This window comes from Typopeltis vanoorti, chromosome 22, assembly GCF_054136105.1.
Source record: "Typopeltis vanoorti isolate ZY-2024b chromosome 22, IOZ_Tvanoo_1.0, whole genome shotgun sequence".
In the NCBI taxonomy this organism is placed as follows: Eukaryota; Metazoa; Arthropoda; class Arachnida; order Uropygi; family Thelyphonidae; genus Typopeltis; species Typopeltis vanoorti.
In genome coordinates, this window is record NC_143570.1 from 78,289,525 (window position 1) to 78,310,818 (window position 21,294).

A 21,294-nucleotide genomic window follows, 5' to 3' on the forward strand; every position below is an offset into this window, starting at 1 on the left:
CATTTGCCTATAAAGTATCTTCACAAACTGTTTGCTTGTACTTCAGTAAAGGATTAAACAAGAAAATTTTCTTCAGCATAATTTACTTTGTAACTAAGTGAAAGAACTTATCTGATCAAGAGTAAAGTTTTCACATTTTTTCTACTTGTATATAGGATGAGTTCCGCATTAAGGTGAGTTAGCCGATCTCATACAGCAGTAGCAGGGTTTTTCCTCCTGGAAATTCAGGTTTTTCATCCTGCATACAGACAAATCGGCCCTTCAGAACACAAATTTGCAGACAAAAAATACTAGTTGTGGTGGTGGGTGGTAGATGGCATTCATTAATTGGTAGTAGAGGCTCAGTGTATTGGTGGAGACAGTTATATGAAGGCATCACGAATAATAATAATTCAGCTTTGATATCTTTCTAGGGGTGGTTCACACTGATTAGACCTCAAAGATTAAACCAAAGAGGCAGTGACCCTATTCAGGCATAATAATACATGTCTAAAAGGAAGTGTACTTTACATCATGGGATACTATGAAAACTGATGTGAAGTCACCATCTCTTACCAAGAGAGCCCACAATCTTCGTTCCAGTGGAACCACCCTCACTACTGAGCTTAACCACATACACAGAACTTTCCTCTCCAATGGCTACAGCGAACAAAGTATCAAAAAAATAATCAGTTCCTCCCCCATTCCCAGTCAACAAGATTTTAAAAATGCCATCACCAAACCCTACATCCATGGCACTTCGGAAAAAATAGCCCAAGATACTAAAAAAGCACAACCTACACACAGCATATAAGCCCTACTGCAAACTTGCTACCCTTATCCGTTCTACGGAAGATCAGCTCCCGCCTCTCTCTATCTGCCTGGAGTTTACAAAGTACCCTGTTCCTGTAAGCTGGCATACTTTGGACAGACAGGCAGATCAGCATCCATCTGCCTGGAGGAACAAGTCTTACATCGTTAAACACAACTATGACCATTCAGGCTTGGCTGACCATGTTTTGGACATCACCCACAGAGTATCATGGAAGGAAACACCATGCTCCACCACAGCAAATTCAAGGAAGAGACTTTTCTTAGAAGCAGCAGCTCTAAGAAACCAACCAAATCTTAATACGGTTGCATTAATTAAGTTTCCGAAGATTTGGGAAACACTCATCACCAGAGGTCCCACCTTGAATTCCAGGCCACCTACTACCGCCCTTAGAGGGCACTCCACCTAGATAGGACTCTAGTGTCACCCACGTGGTTGGGCTTGGTATTGTAAATTTTTGGGTGCATGTTACATTAATTGTTTTTGTAATCCCCGTAGATGTCCTAGTGACTAGGACGAAATATAGGAAGTATTAAATTCTATTTTAATTCTTTTTGAGTGTTGTAAAAAATCCATTAAGCCTCCAACGATGTCCTCACAGCACTTAAGCCTCTACACACAAATATCTTTGTTTAGTTATCAGTGACAACTAGTCTTCATATTAAAAAGGCCACATTTCAACTACTGCACACAGATCTGGACTTCTAGATTCCATGTGGATGAAGTTATGAAGATGATCCAGAGGGAGGCGATAAATTGTGGTAGCTGCCTTCTCAAATGACTAAAAATCACTATTTCTTAGAACATTATGTGACCATATGCACAGATAAGTTGTTTCTTTTTTCAGTTCCTTTTAAAAATTTCCCCTCAAATCTCATTGGAGGCATATTCAAGCAGTCATCTTTGTATTTAGTGTTGCATACTATTGCTAATCTTTTTTTCCTGATCATCATTAATGATCTTATAGGATGTGTAATGTTAAGCAGGATTCCACCTGTTTTAATCTTCATCTCAAGAATACTCAATAAGTAGATATGCCTGCAAATACAAAAAACATGAAAATGTTATGTACAGCCTTATGAAGTAAGAACAAATGGATTAGATGAATTTCATTAGCCTGGATTTCAGGCAGATGAAAACTGAGAAAATTTGGGAAGTGGGCAGGAAGCTAAGGGTACAGATAGCAAATGTAACTGTCATCAAACCTGAATAAGAAAATTAACAGGCTGGCAATGAAGTTAAGCAAATTATTGTTGGTAGAAAGATGGTGTATGCATGCTACAGCAGTTTTGCTGACTGGCTGTTCAAGCTGGAATTTCAAAAAGGCTTTCAGGTGGTAGATAACTTATGGCCTACCATGAGACCACCACAGTAAGGCTTGAAATGGCTTGTTCAAGTTACATATATGGTCTCCAAAGCAGAGCTTCTGGATTATCTAATCCTCAGCCCCTCATGATGCCAACATACTGCAGGTTTTCATGGTAGGGCCTTGCTGACACTACAAATGAATTGCTAAATATCAGATTTAGAAGCATTTGTAGAGTTTGAAAGATTTCTGATGTTTCCAGGTGCAGTTTTGATTTATATTTATGGATTTGTTAAGCCACTTTCCATATTTTGGAAGATTATATTAAAGATAAGTTAGTCCAGTTTTATCTTTAAATATCTTTATTATTATTATTTTTAGATGTACTTTCTGACCACCGTAGTCCACCTTATTTCCTTGTGTTCAAAATACTAGAACACATGTTAACATGGTATACTGAACACCTATGAAGAGCAGAACCAGTAAATGTGTACAAAACATTATGGTTGCTTTTGGAGATCTTATTAAATGACAGATCAAGTATGATTCAGTGATGGATTTCATGATTATTATTTTTTTTTTTTTTTGTGTTCAGTAGCTAAGATGATGGCTTTTCTAACTATTGTGCTGGTAGATGAGTCTGAGGTTTAAAAAGGCTAAATTTATTGATGAGGTTCACAACCGAAATTGCCACGTTCTGCTTATCAATATGACATTATTTTATTGAGTATTCACCCCTGCCATTTCATCCACTTAGCTCAACTTCACTGATCGTTTATATACTTCAGCATTTGGAGAAGTGCATCAACTGCTGGAGAGCTACACGAATAGCGGGTAGGTGCTCTTTAAAAAAAAAGGTGAAAAGTAGTATTTATCAATATAGTTTAATCACTGTAAATTATCAATTTCCATAATCATTAGGATTTCAAATGTTGTCAAAAATTAATTTGACATCTGAAGTTCTGTTTGCAAGCGCAACCTCAAGGAATAGCTACATTTTAATAGAACGTTCCCCACAGGGAATAAAAATACATATTATGCGTAATAACAGAAATGAAGTAACTACAAAAAAAAAAAAAAAAAAAAAAACCCTTGAACACTTATTTTACTAGCAAATATATATATTATAGCATTTAACAAAATTGTGCACGTGAAGTCACAAGTAACTTACATTCAGTACAATTTAATTTAGTATACAATTTTCCCATAACCATCCCAATAATAAGGCGTAGCTTTGTCACATGACAATTTCAACCTGAAGCGATAGTCCTTAATTTAACAAAAATGTATGTCATAAAACGAAAACGAGGTCGCGCCAAAACAAAGATGAAATACTCACCGACACTAAAAAATAAAACTGTAATTACAACGTATGTCCTCATCGTCACAATGGAAATATTTAATTTAACAGTAACACCAAAATATGTATCTACACACAACTTTCAACAACACTACTACTACACCAACGAATATCTGACGACTGACAACGAGAGGGAGCGAGTTGTTGACCTTTTATTTATATCATGTGATTGCTATTCCAAAAATTTACCTATACTCCCCTAATAACTTTCCATAACTTCTCTTTATTCTATACTCACACCTAAACTTTATTATAAGCATTCGATTAAAAAAACCAAAAAATTTAAAACGGTATAAATAGATCACTGAAACTACACCGTAAATAATGAGAAGTTTTTTCTAAGATTTTTTAAATAATAGCATCGCCTGTTACTAGATAGCAGCACCTCATAGAATGCAATTTAACATTAAAGAACTGTTATCGTAAGTTTATTATATTGTAACAATTTTAATTTATTTTAATACTTTTCAGGAAGATAACCTGTGTTTAAAAATATGTATTAATTTTCTTATGCATTATTATACTTATTGCAAGTACAGCAATTTAACATTGAAGTGATGTTTAGGCGCTGATTTCCGTGTTTAGATAACATCGGAGTCACAAGACGGCTCATGAGAATATGAACCTTAATGCATTTCGTTCTGTTAAATGAGGTTAACTACAGTGGTATTTGTGTTACATAAATTCTGGTAAAATATTATCCGACATTGTTTTTATTAATGTTGTTATTTTGGGCAAATTCGGGTCCAAATTTTGATGAGCCTTTTAAGATTCATAAATAATGAATATATATATATATATGTATATGTATATGTTAAAGATACCAAGCTATTTTAAACCTGGTTTTACTCCATTTCCCAAGTAAGCAAACAGACAAACGAGTCAAGTTTGCGCCTGCAAGTGTTGCAAGTCTAGCTGATCCTACAGGTAGTGCAAGACCAAGGCAACTCATGGTAAAAGTAGAATAAGCTCTGATCACTAATCTTAATATTTACCCTTAATGCAAAGCACATCTCCTAGAGGAGATGTATGATGTTTTGTATTAAAGGCAAGGGGGCCACTACCCAGACCGGTTTCGACCTTTATTGAGGTGTATTTAAGTAAAGACCTCTCTCTAAAAATTAGGACGATCCCTAGACCACTTCATAGTTTCCGAAAGACCGTCCAACTCAGCGTTGTTCCACTCAATGACAGGCTCGCCCCGTCACCAAGAAGAACTTCTCAGCGTTGGCTCTACCCAGTGGCAGGCTCACCCCACCACCACCACCAGCCAAAGCCATAATCTCAGCGGTGGCCCTACTCAGAGACAGGCAAAAACCTATCCCCAAGCAGAGCCTCTCAAAGCCAGCCCCCATCAGTGGGAGCCAGGCTAGAAATACCAAGATTTTAGTAATACAGAGCTTATAAGTATTTTACCAGAACAAGTTACCATAAGGTGTTTTAACCTTATTAAAAAAAAATCTCAGGAGGAGATATAAATGTAGAAAGTATTTTACTTTGGGTATAATAGATGTTAAAGATACCAAGCTATTTTAAACCTGGTTTTACTTTCTATATTATATCTCCTCCTGAGATTTTTATTTATCCTGAGACCTCAATAAAGGTCGAAACATGTCTGGGTAGTGGTCCCCTTGCCTTTAATACAAAACATCATACATCTCCTCTAGGAGATGTACTTTGCATTAAGGGTAAATATTAAGATTAGTGATCAGCACTTATTCCACTTTTACCATGAGTTGCCTTGGTCTTGCACTACCTGTAGGATCAGCTAGACTTGCAACACTTGCAGGAGCAAACTTGACTTGTTTGTCTGTTTGCTTACTTGGGAAATGGAGTAAAACCAGGTTTAAAATAGCTTGGTATTTTTAACATTTATTATACCCAAGGTAAAATACTTTCTACACACACACACACACACACATATATATTAGACATAAGTATGCGATAAACTTACATGGGCAGCTAGAAATCAAAAATCAATAATAGATTACTTGATAGCTAATGATAAACTAACAAAATTAATCAAAATCAAGAGTTTATTGAGTACAATACTGGTTCAGATCATCATTTAGTAATTGGAAATATAACAATAAAACAAATTGGGTTAAGAAAAGACCAAAAAAAATCAAATGGTAATGAACAGTTATATGAAATAAATGTATTACTAAAAACTGAAAGAAAAAAATGCATATCAAGAAAACATAAATACTTAAAAGGAAATGGAAAGAAGAGATAGAAGAAGAATGGAAAAACCCCACGCTAGTTTTGGATTTGATGATAGCATCAGATGAGCTGATAATAACTGAGATGACATCTCTTCCCCCCCCCCAGTTGGAGAGAGTGACCGTGTGGTTTTCACTTAGAAGATGAATAGACATGCAGGATTATCAAAGAAAAGGGAACGTATGTGGAATTATAAGATCGGTGATTATAATAGTCTTAGATATCAACTTGGGACAGTTCCATGGAGGGTGGAATTGGAAGGCCAAGATATCATTAGTGCTTGGGAAATGGTAAAGAAGTATTTGTTAGCAGCAATAGTAAGCTGTATTCCATGAGTGAAGAAGCAGACACAGTTTGGTGTAAATTAGATGACAAACAATATCAAATAGGAACTGCAGGTGAAAAAGAGATTACGGAAGAGATATAAGGAGAGCAGATGCATGAAGAATATAAGACTCAGTCCAGGAGAGTGGCTAGTATGGTGAAGAAGGCAAAACTGGAATATGAAAAGAGATTGGCACTAAGATCCAAAGAATATCCTAGGGAATTTTTTATCTATGTGGCCAGTAGGAGGAGAAATGATTGTGGAAGAATGACATTGTGGGATTAAAATAGGAATAGAGTGACTGATGCAGAGGATATAGCCGAGTTGCTCATTGAGCAACTCGGCTATGTCTTTATTGGGATATTTCATCCTGGAGAAGAAGGTTTTAATACTAGAGGGGTAGGGCAGGTTCGAGGTTTAGAGGTGAGTGTGTGTTGCAAATACAGAGTACTGTGGATGTCAACAAAGCAGTGGGACTGGATGGTATTTCACCATGGGTTTTGAGAGAATGTGATAAAGAACTGACAGCTCCTTTGACCTGGCTTTTCAGTGAAAGCCTAGCTACTGGAAAGGTACTAGGAATGGAAGGAAGGTAAGATAGTGCCACTGCATAAGGGTGGTAGCAGACTGGAAATGTCTAATTATAGGCCAGTTTGTGTATCATCAGTAGTAATTAAGGTCTTGGAGAAATTAGTGAGGGACTATATACAGTGTTGTGCAGATGAGGGTATTGTTATCTGTGAGAATCAACATGGATTTGTTAAGGGACACTCTTGCTTAAGTAATATGGTTGTTTTTTATAATAAAGTGACAAGAGCATTTGATGAGGGAAAGGCATACAGTGCTATTTTTTTGGATTTTACAAAGGCATTTGATAGGGTGCCACATGATAAGCTGATATTTAAGTTACAGTGCATGGGTTTAGATGTCAGGTTAGTCAACTGGATTCAGGATTGGCTGACTGATAGGTATCAGAGTGTTGTGTATGGTGGGGCAATATCAAGGAAGCAGAAGGTTACAAGTAGGATTCCACAGGGCTCATTACTGGGACCTATATTGTTTAACCTTTATATCAATGACATTGTCAGTGAATTGCAAAGGGATATTCAGTTGTTTGTAGATGTTGTGAAGCTGAGAAGGGTTATTAGTAATAGTGCAGATGCAGCAGCCCTGGAAGAGGATTTGAATAAACTAGACAGATGGACAAATGAATGGGGTATCGGTTTAATGCAGCAAAATGTAAAATCTTGAAGTTTGGGATACATCAATGGGAGGCTGCATACTCGATTGACGGAACTGTACTGGCACAAGTAGGGCAGACGAGATCTGGGGGTGATGATCAATAAAAAAACTGAAATTCAGGGGGCATACTGCATAGGTGGTGAAGGTAACCCAGAGGATTGCTGCAGTACTGAGAAGGATGCTGATCTGCAGAGTTAGAAGAGTTATCATTCTGTTGTATAGGGTCCTGATCAGACCACATTTAGACTATTGTTCTCAAATTTGGTCCTCAGGATTTGAAGGGGATAAATTCACTGTGGAAAGGGTGCAGATAACAAAGATGGTTTCAGGACTGTACAATGTTAATTATGAGGATCATCTGAGGGAATGTGGAGTGCAGAGTTTGGTGAATAATAGAAGGTGATATGATCGAGACTTTTAAACTGTTGAGAGGCAGTTAAAGGCAGACACTGGGGCATTCTTTCGCTTGGTGGAGCAGTGGGAAGGAGCAATGACAAGGGGCCATCCCTGGAAAAGTATGAAAGGAAGCTGTGAACAAGAGGATGAGATGTGGTTTAATCGTGTGGTGGAACCGTCAAATGCATTGCCTGATAGTCAGGATGGCCAAGTGGTCTAAGGCGCCAGACTCGAGGTATAAAGCCTTTCACATAGTGCGACTGTGAATTCTGGTCCACAATGCGGGCTTCGGTTCGAATCTCACTCCTGACAAAGTTTTTCTTTTCATATATATTTTTTAGGAGTGGAGTCCAAAAGACGCCTTGTGACTAGTGGTGTGGCACAGGGTTCTGTTCTTGGACCACTATTTTATTATTATTATTATTATTTCGGGCTACTCCAGGGAGTCCTTAGACTCATCGAGGGAGGACCTAAACATCATGTCCACGTAACTATTCGACAGTCTCACAGTATCTATCACACCTTGCCTTGAACTCGCTCACTGTCATATTACCCACAACAGACTCTGGCAGCTTATTCCACTCATTTACCACTCTAAAAGTAAAGAACCCAGCTCTAACACCCCTGAAAACCACACTCTTGCCCATCTTCCATAGGTGTCCCCTAGTTCTCCCACCACCAGTCCTGATCTCAAAAATATCCTCTGAATTAATCCTATAGAATCCTTTTAGCAATTTGAATGTCTCAATCATATCTCCCCTTTTCCACTTAGCAACTAGTTTCTGCAACCCACAAATCTTCAACCTGTTCTCATATGGTTCATTCCATAGACCTGCTATCATCTTGGTCACTCGTCTCTGGATCCTCTCCACCTACTCCCCATCAAGAAGGAACCGAGGTGACCAAATCTTGGCACAGTAGTCGAGATGAAGTCTTATCAGGGCTCGGTACAGAGGTACAATAACTTGTTTGTCTCTGCTCGTCAAGGTATTTTTCAACAACCAAGTGAGTTGATGAGCTGATTTAGCTACTTTTGCAATGTGCCCCCTAAACTTCATCTCCCTATCCACCAACACTCCCAAGTCCCTGGCCTCATCAATCTCTTGGAGTACAGTTCCACCCATGTGGTATACTGCTGCTAATCTTTTCACCCCAAAATGCATAACCTTACATTTTGTCACATTAAATTGCCATCCATTCTCTTTAGCCCAGAACTCCAATCTATCTAAGTCATCCTGCAAGACTTTCACATCTTCTGCATTCACTATCGCCCTACCCAACTTTGCATCATCAGCGAACAAATGAACTGTTCCACTTAGATCCTTCCCTATATCGTTAATGAACAGATTAAACAGCAGTGGATAAAACAACAACCAGGGAATATTATTCCGATCTTTTAACTAGACTAGACGAAGAAATTTGTGAGAAAAGACCCGGTTTGCAGAAGAAAAAAAATCATCCTTCATCAGGACAATGCACCTGCCCACAAAGGTGTTTTGGCAATGGAAAAATTAAGGGATCTGCACTATGAATTGTTGGAACATCCACCCTATTCCCCAGATATGGCTCCATCTGACTTCCATCTCTTCCCAAAACTAAAATTCTTCCTCGCTGGTCAGCATTTTTCTTCAAATCAAGAGGTGATTGCAGAATTAGAGGGGATTGCAGATGCACTGGAGCATTTCTGGAATAAATGTATTAGTGTTAAGAGAGATTATGTTGAAAAATAAAAATAATTTCGAAATTAGAAATCCATGTTTTCATTGTTAGGCCGAGAACTTTTCATACCATCCTCGTATATCAAATCAACTTGAAGTCAAACTTGTGAGGAGTCTCATTCAATGAGCTACATATATTTCATATTGAATCTTAAACTTACTCACTACAATACATTTCAGCAGTACATTCCACTTATTCACTACTCTGTGTAAAAACCTTCTCTTTCTCTCCACTTTACTACACCTTTACACAGCTTCAAGGTGGTGGCTGCTTGTTTTTCTCCCTTTCGCACTCTGCTCTATTTATAAATTAATAATCTAAAATCTTTTCAGCTTAAATGATTCCATATCATATCACCTCTTGTCCATCTCTCCACTAACTGAGTCCTTTCCCCATAACCAACTTTCTAAACCTCATCTGTTTCCTGATGCACATTTTCACAAATAGAACATACAACTCTATACCTTTGCACTCCACAGTGTCACATATGAGTAGTCTAAGAATTTTAATGTAATCCAGAAACCATGCTCTTGAATCCAAACATGGAATTTTATAAGCATTTCAGGCTTCAGTAAGCAGGTTGTCAGTCTCACTGGGAAATGCAACTCATCTCCCACTTAAGAACATTCACAAAAATTTAAGTCTGTTGTTTGGAGAACAGGTACACTGACTGTTGTGATCCTTTTTGGGAGCCATATGCCTCATAGGAGTGAGCTGAGTTGGTATGGTTACTCTCTTTCCAAACAGTAGACACAGAGGAATTACCAAAGATATCAGGAATGGACTCAGTAATTGATAACATTAACAATTTAATATCAAAAACGGTAATTGTATATAATAAATAATGACTAGCTTTTTACCTGAGTTAAATCAAAAATCAATCCTGAAATAATTCAGAATAAACAAAAAAAACCTGCTAATATCTTTTATTCTCTTGTAGCAAGTAGGCAAGGCTATTTTAGCCCTATCTAACTTTTGGAGACTTGGGGGGTTGGGGGGGGAACAGTTCATTCTCCACCGGTAGCCAATCAGAAATAGCTGACCCAAGACTACACTAATTGTACACGGTATCCAGTGAAGAGAGGGAGCTGACAAATGCTACCATCTCGTAATCCCTAAACCGAACACTATGTTTACTGTCTGAAACTAACTCAGGAACTTTGAAAAAAGGCTTAGTAAAAGTTCCTCTAAGTCAGCAACTAGAAGGGAATATTTGAATGAACTAAGTATACCTTTCATTATGGCAGGAGGTTTGAATGTTGCCTTAATGTTGTATTTATGTAGTGTTATATATTCTTTCTGATATTTCCTTAATGTATGGTATGACAATGGCATTTTTGTAATATTTTTTATCTTTCATGGCATTATTGTGGAGGATCTTGTGAACTGTTTTTTTGTTGTAGCCATTCTTTATAAAGGTTTGGCTAATAATTTTATGTTCTTTCTTCAGCAGCTACTCATTGGAATAGATTGTTAGGGTTCCATGTTTGAGTAGGCTGATGACTCCTATTGTTTGTATTGTGTGGTTGTATGAATTGTGTGTATATATTGGCCTATTTGTGCAGGTTTAGTAGATTGTGAAAGAAAGACAGCCTGAGGGAAGACACAAGACAAGTATATCTAGAAAAGGAAGGGAGTTATTGTTTTCTATGTTGATAGTAAATTGAATGCATTTGTGTTGTGTTCAGGTGGTTTAGGAATGTGTAAAAATAATCATAATTAAAATTCTGAATATTTTTACGAATTGTTTATGTTAAAATGTTTATTAGTTTTAGTTTCATAACACGCATTTTGCACTTGTGATGTGCCCGTTATTGAAATTGTTTTGTCAAAAGTGATATGTAAAGAAGCTTAAAAAAAATTGATGTACATACCAGATTTGATATTTGTATTACTTACAGAAATTTTATTGTAATTTAAAATATTAAGTTTGTGTTTTTATGCAGGCATTCTCTCTTGTTGCTAACGGAGACAACGTGTCAGCCATTATTTATACCTAACTTCTTGCTTACCAGTTTCATGGAGTGCACATGCTCACCAAGAAGTTGGATGTGTGATTGACAGCTGACAAGTTCGGTATCGAAGCAATGAAAGAGTAAACAAGGATAGCGTTCGGAAAGAATTTAGAACACAGGCCAGCAGATATTTAGATTCAGAGGAACTTGAGTTTTTTTTTATGTGACAGTCGGAGGAAAATTAATAGTATATTCCGAAAAAGGAATCGTGGAACTATTTGAAAAGGAAAATATTGCTATAGGCGTTTTAAAAGGAATATTGGAGGAAACACTAATTGGAAGATTTATAGGAGATTCCGAAAAAGGGAATCGTAGAACTGTAATGGAAGAGTTGACTGTCAATAAGCATTTAGTGAATAAAAGAAGAATTTGCTATTTACGTTCTAAAGGAATGTTCGAGAAAACTCTGATTAGGAAGTTTCATCTGTATTAAGGACACTGGATCTGACTATTATTTCTTCTGAAGAAAAGAGACAGAATTAAGTTCGGAAGATTTAATGTGTGCTACATGAGTGATGAAAAAGAATCCTGTAAAATGAAGAATAGAGTCATATATCTTCTAAAAAGGGCCTTGACAGAGAAAGAAACTGGCTATGAACATTTTGTGATTGTGCAAACAAAGTGTTTAGTCTAGTCTTAAGTGTAAGTTTATTTTAAAAAAGGCCTTGGATCCAATTAATTTGCAGTTAGTTATGTAAAGTTGTTTGAAGTGTATATATATATATTGTTTTTTGTTTTATTATATGTGTTTATTTTGTATTTTGGTCTTGAGTCAGTGATTATTTGGATTCTGAAAGAAAGAGTTAAGATCATTGCACCAATTGGAGTGAACCCTTGTGCATATAATAACATATAGGCACACTCGGAATTAAAAAAAATAATTGTTAGAAGCAGAGATCATCTCTATGGTAGGATTAATATTATGAGAATATTCTCTATATAAAAATCCACCAATTATTAACAAATGTATTTGATATTTGGCAGCTATTGGGCCAAATGACATCTATACCTGAGCCAAATTTTGGGTTTTAGATGCTGAACTAGAGCTTGTTGCTCTAGTTCAGCATCTAGAAATGCAGCAATGGGTCAGTCAATTAGATGTATATCAGACGTGGCCCATATTCAATATTATTCTGTGAACCAAAACATAAACTATAAAAAGAAAGGCTCTAACAAAAGGCCTTTTTTGTTGCCCTGCCTTTATGACTTATGTAAACAGTTACACCACCTTTTAAATTTATAACCATTTTTATTTTTAAATTTTAAAAACTACGGGGGGATCTGGCATCTACAGTGCCAACCCCCCCTCCCCAGTTCCGGGCTGGTAAACTGGTAAGACAAAAAACGTGACATAAAAACGTTTCAAATTTTGACTTATCTTTTTATATAGAGAGAGTAGATATAACAAGTTTAGAAAATATAAATTCAATTACATTTTATTCATACTTTAAGAAAATTATTTAAATACATAATTTTGACTTACAAAAATAAAGATTTTCATCTGCGAGTCCCTTTTTTAATTTGATTTTGATCCTGAAACCTGACATCTTTTCGCTCCATTGACATGTACTAACATATCAATATCTTCTTTTTCGTTTTGTGTTGCAATATGAAGTATTGCATTTAATCTAGAATCTTTAATCCATGAGCAGAACCTTGACTTAAGTTTGATAATTGAAAATAATTGCTCACGTAAAGAGGTGCTTCCAAAGATTGACAGCATTTTTGCAGAATAAATTTTATATTTGGGATATTTACTGCCGAGGTATTTAAAAAATTGGGTATGCCAACTTCGTTATATTTATCTTTTAGTTCAGTATTGCACTGGAGTTCAGTTACTTCCGTTTGTAATTCTTTGTCAACATTTTCAATATTAATTTAAAAAGGTGAACTGAATAATAATGATTCATTTTCAAACTGGTTGAAATCAGAAAATCTTTTTTCAAATTCAATTTTTAATTCTTCAATTTGAGGAATGTACTTTTCATTATCATTATTATTTCGAGAAATCGATTTAAGTGTAGGAAAGTGGACTAAATTATTCTTTGCCAACTGGGTTTGCCAAAGATAAAGTTTTGCCAGAAATGACTTAATTGAATCATACATATGACATATCAACTGTTCACGTCCTTGCAGAGCAGTTCAAAGTGTTTAAGTGGCTTGTTATGTCAACTAAAAAGGCCAAGTCTTTGCACCAATCTTCACGGTGAGCTGTGGAATCAATTTTCCTTTGGATGAAGTAAACATGTCCATTTCTTTTAAGAGTTCAAAAAATCTTTTAAAATGACGCCACGACTAAGCCACCTAACCTCTATAATATAGCAAACTGCTGTATTATGAATCCAATTCATCCAACAAAGCATTGAATTGTCGATGATTCAAGGCGTGAGAGCGTATCCAGTTTACTGTTTTAATTATGTTTTAATTTACTGTTTTAATTGATGCTATTTGATCAATGTTTCTTTGCTCCAGGTATTTTGGCACATGAAATAACTGGAGCAAAGTACATGTTCCATCTTTAGTTTTTTAGCACCAAGTGACTCCTGGTTATTATGCAATGAAACGTTTTAAGTTTGTCCTTGCACAACATTTTCTTTTTCATTTGAAGTTTTGTAACAAGTCCGATGTTAAAACCAACCATAGCAGAGCCCCATCTGTAGTCACACTTACTAATTTCAACCAGTCCGCGTGAGCATTTTCAAGACTTTTCTCAATACACAAATATAAGTCATTTCCTGTCGTTGTTCCTGACATAGGCACTATATCCAATAGTTCTTCATTCACATTCATATCGCCATCAATGCCACGAATAAATATTGCTAACTGGGAAGTATTAATAATGTCTGTACATTCGTCAACTGCAATGGAAAACGCTACAAAACTTTTTTTTTCACACAATATATCTTGGAAGTTCTCTGCTATATCTTCAGCATGCTCCGCAACTGTATTTCCTGATAGGCTTATACTTTTAAATGCTTGCTTTTTTTCAGACATATGATTTAGACTGCACTTAAAATACAATTTTTAAGAAATTCTCCATCAGTAAAAGGTTTCGAAGCCCGAGCAGTTTTTTCACTTATGACTTAACTACATTTAACAGCAGCATCACTTGTGATAACATTCAAAAATATCCTCTGTTGAAACTTTAGTCCATTTTTTAAATCTTTAAGTTTGTCATCAAACTTAAAGATTTAAGTTTGATGACAAACTTAAATCTTTTTAATAAGGCATTTTAGGTTATATTCTTTCACCATGATGACACTTTGTCTACATATCAAACATGTTGGAATATTTTTTACTTCCACAAAGAAATATGCCTTCTCCCATTTTTCTTGAAATGTTCTGCCTCCTTCATCTATTTTTCTTTTTTTAACTTTAAATGCAGACATTGTTATGGGCAAAAAATATAAGTTATTGAGGTAACTTTTTATTAACACACACTATCATATTACAATGGTAACCTGTAACTTATTGACATTGTATCACATGGCTTAAAATGGCTGCATGACAAGTAACTTCAATTCAGTGTTGTCAACATTTGATGATAGAAACTATGGTAATAAGTTTTACTTTTGTTTATAGCTGTCATAAAACATTTAGAAGTTTGAATTTTTTCTGTTTTAATTCCCGCAGGATGCTAGAAACATTGATTTTTAGAAAAAGAAATCATTAAGGTGGAAGGCCGGATTCCGTATCTGGCCCATGGGCCGCCAGTTTGCGATCCCTGCTCTAGACAGTCCCAGTTATCACTTAGCAAAGAAACTAGGATCTAGATCTACATTCAAGCAGTTGGAAGGTCATTCCCTCCTACCCAAAACATAATACTTCATATACAAAATTAAAAACATCACACTCAGTAATGAAGATTTATTAGTCAGACTTGATTTAATCCCTTTTCACAAATATTCTGATCAGTGACATGATTCTTCTCATACAGAACAAATTTCCTCCTGATATCATGACTCTCTTTGCTCATGTACTTTGCTTCAGTTATTTCATGTGCCAAAATACCTGGAGCAAAGAAACATTGATCAAAAAGCATCAACTTACCCCCCCCTAGCTAATTTCATACAGTTATTTTCTGTTATACTATTTAATTAGTATACTGTATCATATTAAATTAAGATTAATAATACATATTAATACATAATTTTAGATAATGAAGCCTGGTACTGTGGTAGCTGATGAAATGTTTCCTGAGGGTGCAGGTCCATATATGGATTTGGAAGAGGCAAGTTTTATATTAATTTTACTAATTTTTTATTAATATTTCTTAAAAACAAGAACTGTATTATGTAAGAAAGCACCATGGTTCAATCAGCATGTTCAGATGATAACCCTGCCACCTCCTCATATTAGGGTGCTGGCTGACTCACCTTTAAAAAACAAACATGAGACTTCTTTACATCCTATTCAGGATTTAAACCCAAGGTCAATGTTGCATCATCCTTATGACCTGCTTCTGTAGCAGTCTATTAGTAATGATAAATTTATTGCAACATAATCTCATTGTAGCTGGAATCTGGTCATGAATGACACTGATGTGCTAGAAGTTGCAGCCTTTTTATGTGTGGGTCTGATTAAAGAAAAAAAAAAAAAAATTTTAGCTGCTTAGTTATGTGAAAATCAGAGACTTTTATATTTACATGTTAACAAATTTTAACTTTGTCAAATTCCTTTTTTATTGCTGTTTTTCCATTTCACTCTTTCATTACAGTGCTGGTTTGATTCCAGCAAAATATTAGTAGATGTTATATATTTTCATGGTATTGATGACAACACAGAATGATAAAAAAAATTTATTAGCTTATTTGCTGATATTTTGCTGGTATTATATCCAGCATCTTCAGAGCACAAAACAGTTTGTAACAGTATGCAAAAAAAACAATTTGGTATAACAGTGGGACTAGTTTAAAAAAATTGTAATGGACAACACAAGGAACTAAAGTCCTAATTAGATGCCATCTATGTTAGAAAAAGAGAGGGAACAAATATTAATTAGATCTTAAAATGACTATCTCCCAGATTTTTGGTAAATTTATATAGCCATACTTGTTGAGGTTTGGAGTATGTTTTAAATCTTCTGTTGATTCCAGAAACAATCTCTCTGATTTATAATGACTTCTTTGTAGCACTTTTGTTTTCTTTCAATTGATCCTGTGTGAAGTGGTATATAAGGCATGGTCTGCTAGACCTGACTTGCCATAACGATAATGAATGTTATGGCAAGTCAGGTCTAGGAATTATGTTCACCAAAACAGATGTCAACAGTTCTTCCTGTCTGTCCATAGTAAGTGTGATCACAAGAACAGGGCACTTCATAAACTCCTGGATGTGATAAAGAAGAGAGTTTAACCTAAGGTGAACAGGTGAGAGTTGCCAATTTAACTTAAAGTTTAAATGCGGTGTGTGGCTAATATTTATTGAGCACTCTAGATATCTTTTAGAGTGCTCTAAATATCTAGATATCTTTCAGATATACCTTGAATGTATAGAATGGTAACCGTTTTTTTAATAGTAACTTTTTTCTATCCTATGGAAATTATAACCATTGGCTAAAAAGGTGGGATGTAAGTGAGTGAGTTCAGCAGTAAGAGCATTGTCATTGGAGCAATGCTCTAGCTCTGTGAGTTAGTGTTTTTTAGGATACCACAATGTTGAGCTGGATGATGATGTAACTGTTTGTGCAAATATCTCCCTGTATCAGTGAGTTTTCTATAAACAGAAAAAAATAACGAACATATGGAAGCCATGTAATCAGTTGACATTCATTAGCTTCCTGTTCCATTGTGAAGTGGATTTTAGGGTGTTAGCTATTTAAATGTACTAAAATGTATCCATGTGTCTGGACCATGTGGCCAAATAGCAAACACATCATCAACATAGCATAGCCAAACTACTGGTTTGAGAGTGTGTTCATAGCTAGTTTTCCCAAATGTTCTATGTAGAAACTGGCTTAAGGGAGAGAAAGGGGGGGGGGACATTGCTGTCTCTTCTAGTTGTTTGTATATCTTCCCTTTTCATGTAACATAACCTGCATATACTGTAAATTTAAATAGTTTAAATATATCAGGAGGAAAATGTGACTTCAGTAAATCAAGGATTTCAATATTAACGGTACATTTGTAAATCGTGAAGATATCAAAACTAATCATTATGTCTGAACTTTTTAAGGTATTATTGCTTTCTAAAATACTCTTTAAGTGAACAGAATTTTTAACAAAGGAGGGCGAATTATTTGATTTGTGAGATGTGAATTATACATCCAGTATAATTCACATCCAGTGCTTTTCTGAGGTGTTACATCTGTTACACAAAATGAAAACCCTTAATTTTGATGTTCAGTTGTGCTGGAATTAATGGAAATGAGACTGCAGCTGCAGCTGCTAGGTTAGCTCATATTTTTGCGATGTACTATTTAATAGTACTTGCTCTTGCTAGTCTCTGCATAGGTTGCAGTCATCTTACACATTCTTATTTACTGAGGGCTGATGGCCCACCTATGTGCAAAAAATGCACCTCGCGTCTTACTGTTTGTTATATTCTGGTGGAGTAGTAGCATTTTAGATGAGAGAGAAATGAAACTTTTACTTATCTAGCCATATACACTCAGGCAGATGTTATCAGACGTAGACAAATTGCATGATGTTTTTAACCTTTAACAAAGAATCAATTTCTACAAACATATTTCACTGTAATTTTATTTATATGTAGATACTGCACTGTTTAACTTAATTTTTGTACATATGTATTATTTACTAATTTATCTTTGACCTCTTGTACTGCTTTAACCTTTGCTATGGTGTAGTATGTAGTATGACCCTTGCTGGTCTTGCACCCATAAACCAACTAACCAACTGGCTTCCATCATTTCAGTGTGTCCAAAGTATTTCAACTTTCTTCTGTCAATATCCTTAAGGTTTTATTGATCCTTTCTAGCACCCATCCATTTGTCTGCCTTTCAGTATATGATATCCTCAACAGCCTTCTGTAATACCAAGTCTCAAAAGCAGCTAACCTTTTTCCTGTCAGACTTCTTTAGGTTCCAAGTCTCACATCCATAAGTCACTGTTGGAAAAACAGCTACACACAGAATCCTTAACTTTATTCCTATTAAGATAGATCCATCCACCAGAATTTAGACAAGTATCTGGGCTGTTGTTTTAGCTATTCCTAATTCTTAAAATTAATAATGGATTCCAGATACTTTAACTTGCTGACTTCCTCAATTCTTTCTCCATTAAGGTACTTGTTTCTCAGGAGCTTCCCTGTCTGAGGCAGAGGATTTGATCTCTGGTACCCTTCCCTTTCCTAAAACCTACTTGTTCCTCAGGCATCTAATTTAGACTGATTTTTAATAAAATGTTACTTGTATGAGAGATTAAACTAATAATTCTATAGTTCTTGCAATCCTTCATATCTCACTTCTTGTGTAGTAATATCAAAACCGACTTCTTCCAGTCTCTACGCTATGATCCAGTATCCTTGTAATCAATCTATGAAACACTCTTATTCCTACATCTCCTGTCCTTTATTAACTTTGCTGGGATTCCATCTGCACTCAGGGCCTTATTCCTGTTAATCTGTTTAACTTCTCTTTCAACCTTATGGCTTAGTGGAGAAGGTTCTAAACTGGAATTTTGCTGTTAAGAGGGGGGGGGGGGGGGCTTCTAAAATTTCCTTATTCTCTCTGCTCTATAGTTCACAGTACACTTACCATCTGTTTTTGATTTCCAGTTCTTTTGTTAGTATTTCCATTTTTGATGACATAAAGTTTTTGACCTTAAACTTGTTTTTTTATCACAAATTAAATGAAATATCCTTTTGTAATTGTGCCTCCTCATCTGAAACTATCTCTTCACATTTATTAGCATAAAAAGTTTCCTTGTCCTGCCTCATGGCTCTTCTGCCTTCTGTGTAATCCTATATTCTTCAGTCCCTGTGTCTCTTTGTTTCTCCAACCACCTTCTTTTGATTAGATTCCATGTTAAATATAATAGATACTTCTTGGCTGTATCCTGTATTATAACCTCAACTCCTTCCCAGAGTATTTCAGGTGAGTTCTCACTGGTCTCCAAAAGATCATTCACCCAAGTTGATGTTTCTGCTGCAAATCCACTAGGAATTACTATGACATCCAGTCTAGTGGGATGGGCCTAACTTGAAAGATTTTGAAGTCTTGGTCTTACTTCAGCTCTTACTAGTTGATGTCTGTACCAAAGCCTATTCCAGGACAAATGTGCACATCAGAGATGATTGTCTTTCACCATTGGAAAGCCAGGATGTAATCAGCCTTGTGCCTTGACCTATCATTGTTAAATGCCCAATTATTACCAATCTGCTCCCAGAAACACCCACGATGGACCTATACTAATCTGTTAGCATGGGAAAATTTCTGCAGTCTTTCACTATGGTCCCACTTTTGCATTAATGTCCCCTAAGATGTAAAGTATCTCTCTCCTTAAATGTTAAAAATACCAAACAATTTTAAACCTGGTTTTACTCCATTTTCCCAAGTAAGCAAACAGACAAACAAGTCAAGTTTGTGCCTGCAAGTGATGCAAGTCTAGCTGATCCTACAGGTAGTGCAAGACCAAGGCAACTCGTGGTAAAGGTGGCATAAGCTCTGATCACTAATCTTAATATTTACCCTTAATGCCAAAACACATCTCCAAGAAGGGGATGTATGATGTTTTGTATTAAAGGCAAGGGGGCCACTACCCAGACCGGTTTCGACCTTTATTGAGGTCTCATCAGTGGGAGCCAGGCTAGAAATACCAAGATTTAGTAATACAGAGCTTATAAGTATTTTACCAGAACAAGTTCCCATAAGGTGTTTTAACCTTATTAAATAAAAATCTCAGGAGGAGATATAAATGTAGAAAGTATTTTACCTTGGGTATAATAAATGTTAAAAATACCAAGCAATTTTAAAACCTGGTTTTACTCCATTTCCCAAGTAAGCAAACAGACAAACAAGCTTGGTATTTTTAAGATTTATTATACCCAAGGTAAAATACTTTCTACATATATCTCTCTCCTTGTCAGGCAGTCCAAAGCAATCTGTAGGTTTCATAGAAATCCTCATCAGGCCTTATCTGTGTAGGGTGCATAAGCTACCACAATTGACACATTGGTAGGATGAGCCATAAATCAAATGCAGAGTATCCTGTCGTTAATGGGATTATAACCAAGAAGGATTCTTGCCCAAATTGTCTTCACTACCACAGCTACCCCATGAGTCACTTCCTGAATAAACAAGTAGTTTACCATCCTTTCTTTTGAAATTATCTTCTCCATTCCATCTGGTCTCTGTAATTCCTAGGATATCAGTTTTATACTTCTCCATCTCTTTACAGGTAATATCTAATGTATCCGTCTGTAACTAATAAATATGGGACTTATATTTCAGGCAGTAGTATTCTGGAAAAGGAAGGAGTAGTGATAACATTCAACAGCAAACACAAATTTTTAATTAGCATACTGTAAAGAAATTCTTATTCTTAACTAATTTCTGATTCATTTGAGAACACTAAGAGAAATTGGTCATCAGAAGACAGTATGGTGCAGCTCAGCCTCTGTCATTTCAGTTTATTCCCATATTACATGCACATATTCAGTGTAAAAATGAGTGGGGCAATTGCACCACTGAATGCTGCACCCATGACAGAATAACTTTACAGCTGTGATACATTGGTTTCACACAACTTATCAATAAAGAGAACTTGACATTCATTGATGCCACACACATAAGTGATTGTGACTCCATCACATAGTATTTTCTTCTAGATGCTAACAGCACATAATGGTTCAGATATGTGATTGGGGGGGGGGGGAGAGAAACTGAAAGAGGAGTGTTAAAATGGGATATCAATAGTTATGTCTGTGAAAAGTGTT

General features: G+C 35.9%; 2 protein-coding genes across 3 annotated transcripts in view; one reads left to right on the forward strand and one right to left on the reverse strand.

Moving 5' to 3' along the window:
• The window catches only part of Lamp1 (lysosome-associated membrane glycoprotein 1), a 49,556-nt gene extending 45,942 nt beyond the window's left edge, over nt 1-3,614 (reverse strand). The window contains exon 1 of the mRNA XM_090411726.1: nt 3,457-3,614. Coding sequence (XP_090267852.1) covers nt 3,457-3,499 — 43 coding nt within the window. The 5' untranslated portion in view covers nt 3,500-3,614. The remainder of the gene's footprint in view (nt 1-3,456) is intronic.
• A 227-nt stretch (nt 3,615-3,841) lies between these two features.
• Nucleotides 3,842-21,294, forward strand: part of LOC150094504 (COP9 signalosome complex subunit 9) — a 41,936-nt gene continuing 24,483 nt past the window's right edge. The window contains exons 1-2 of one of the 2 annotated variants that reach the window (XM_090412107.1): nt 3,842-3,899; nt 15,554-15,628. In XM_090412107.1, coding sequence (XP_090268233.1) covers nt 15,557-15,628 — 72 coding nt within the window. In that variant the 5' untranslated portion in view covers nt 3,842-3,899; nt 15,554-15,556. Of the gene's footprint in view, nt 3,900-3,932; nt 4,167-15,553; nt 15,629-21,294 lie in introns of those variants that run through there. The other variant, XM_090412105.1, reaches the window with a different exon arrangement.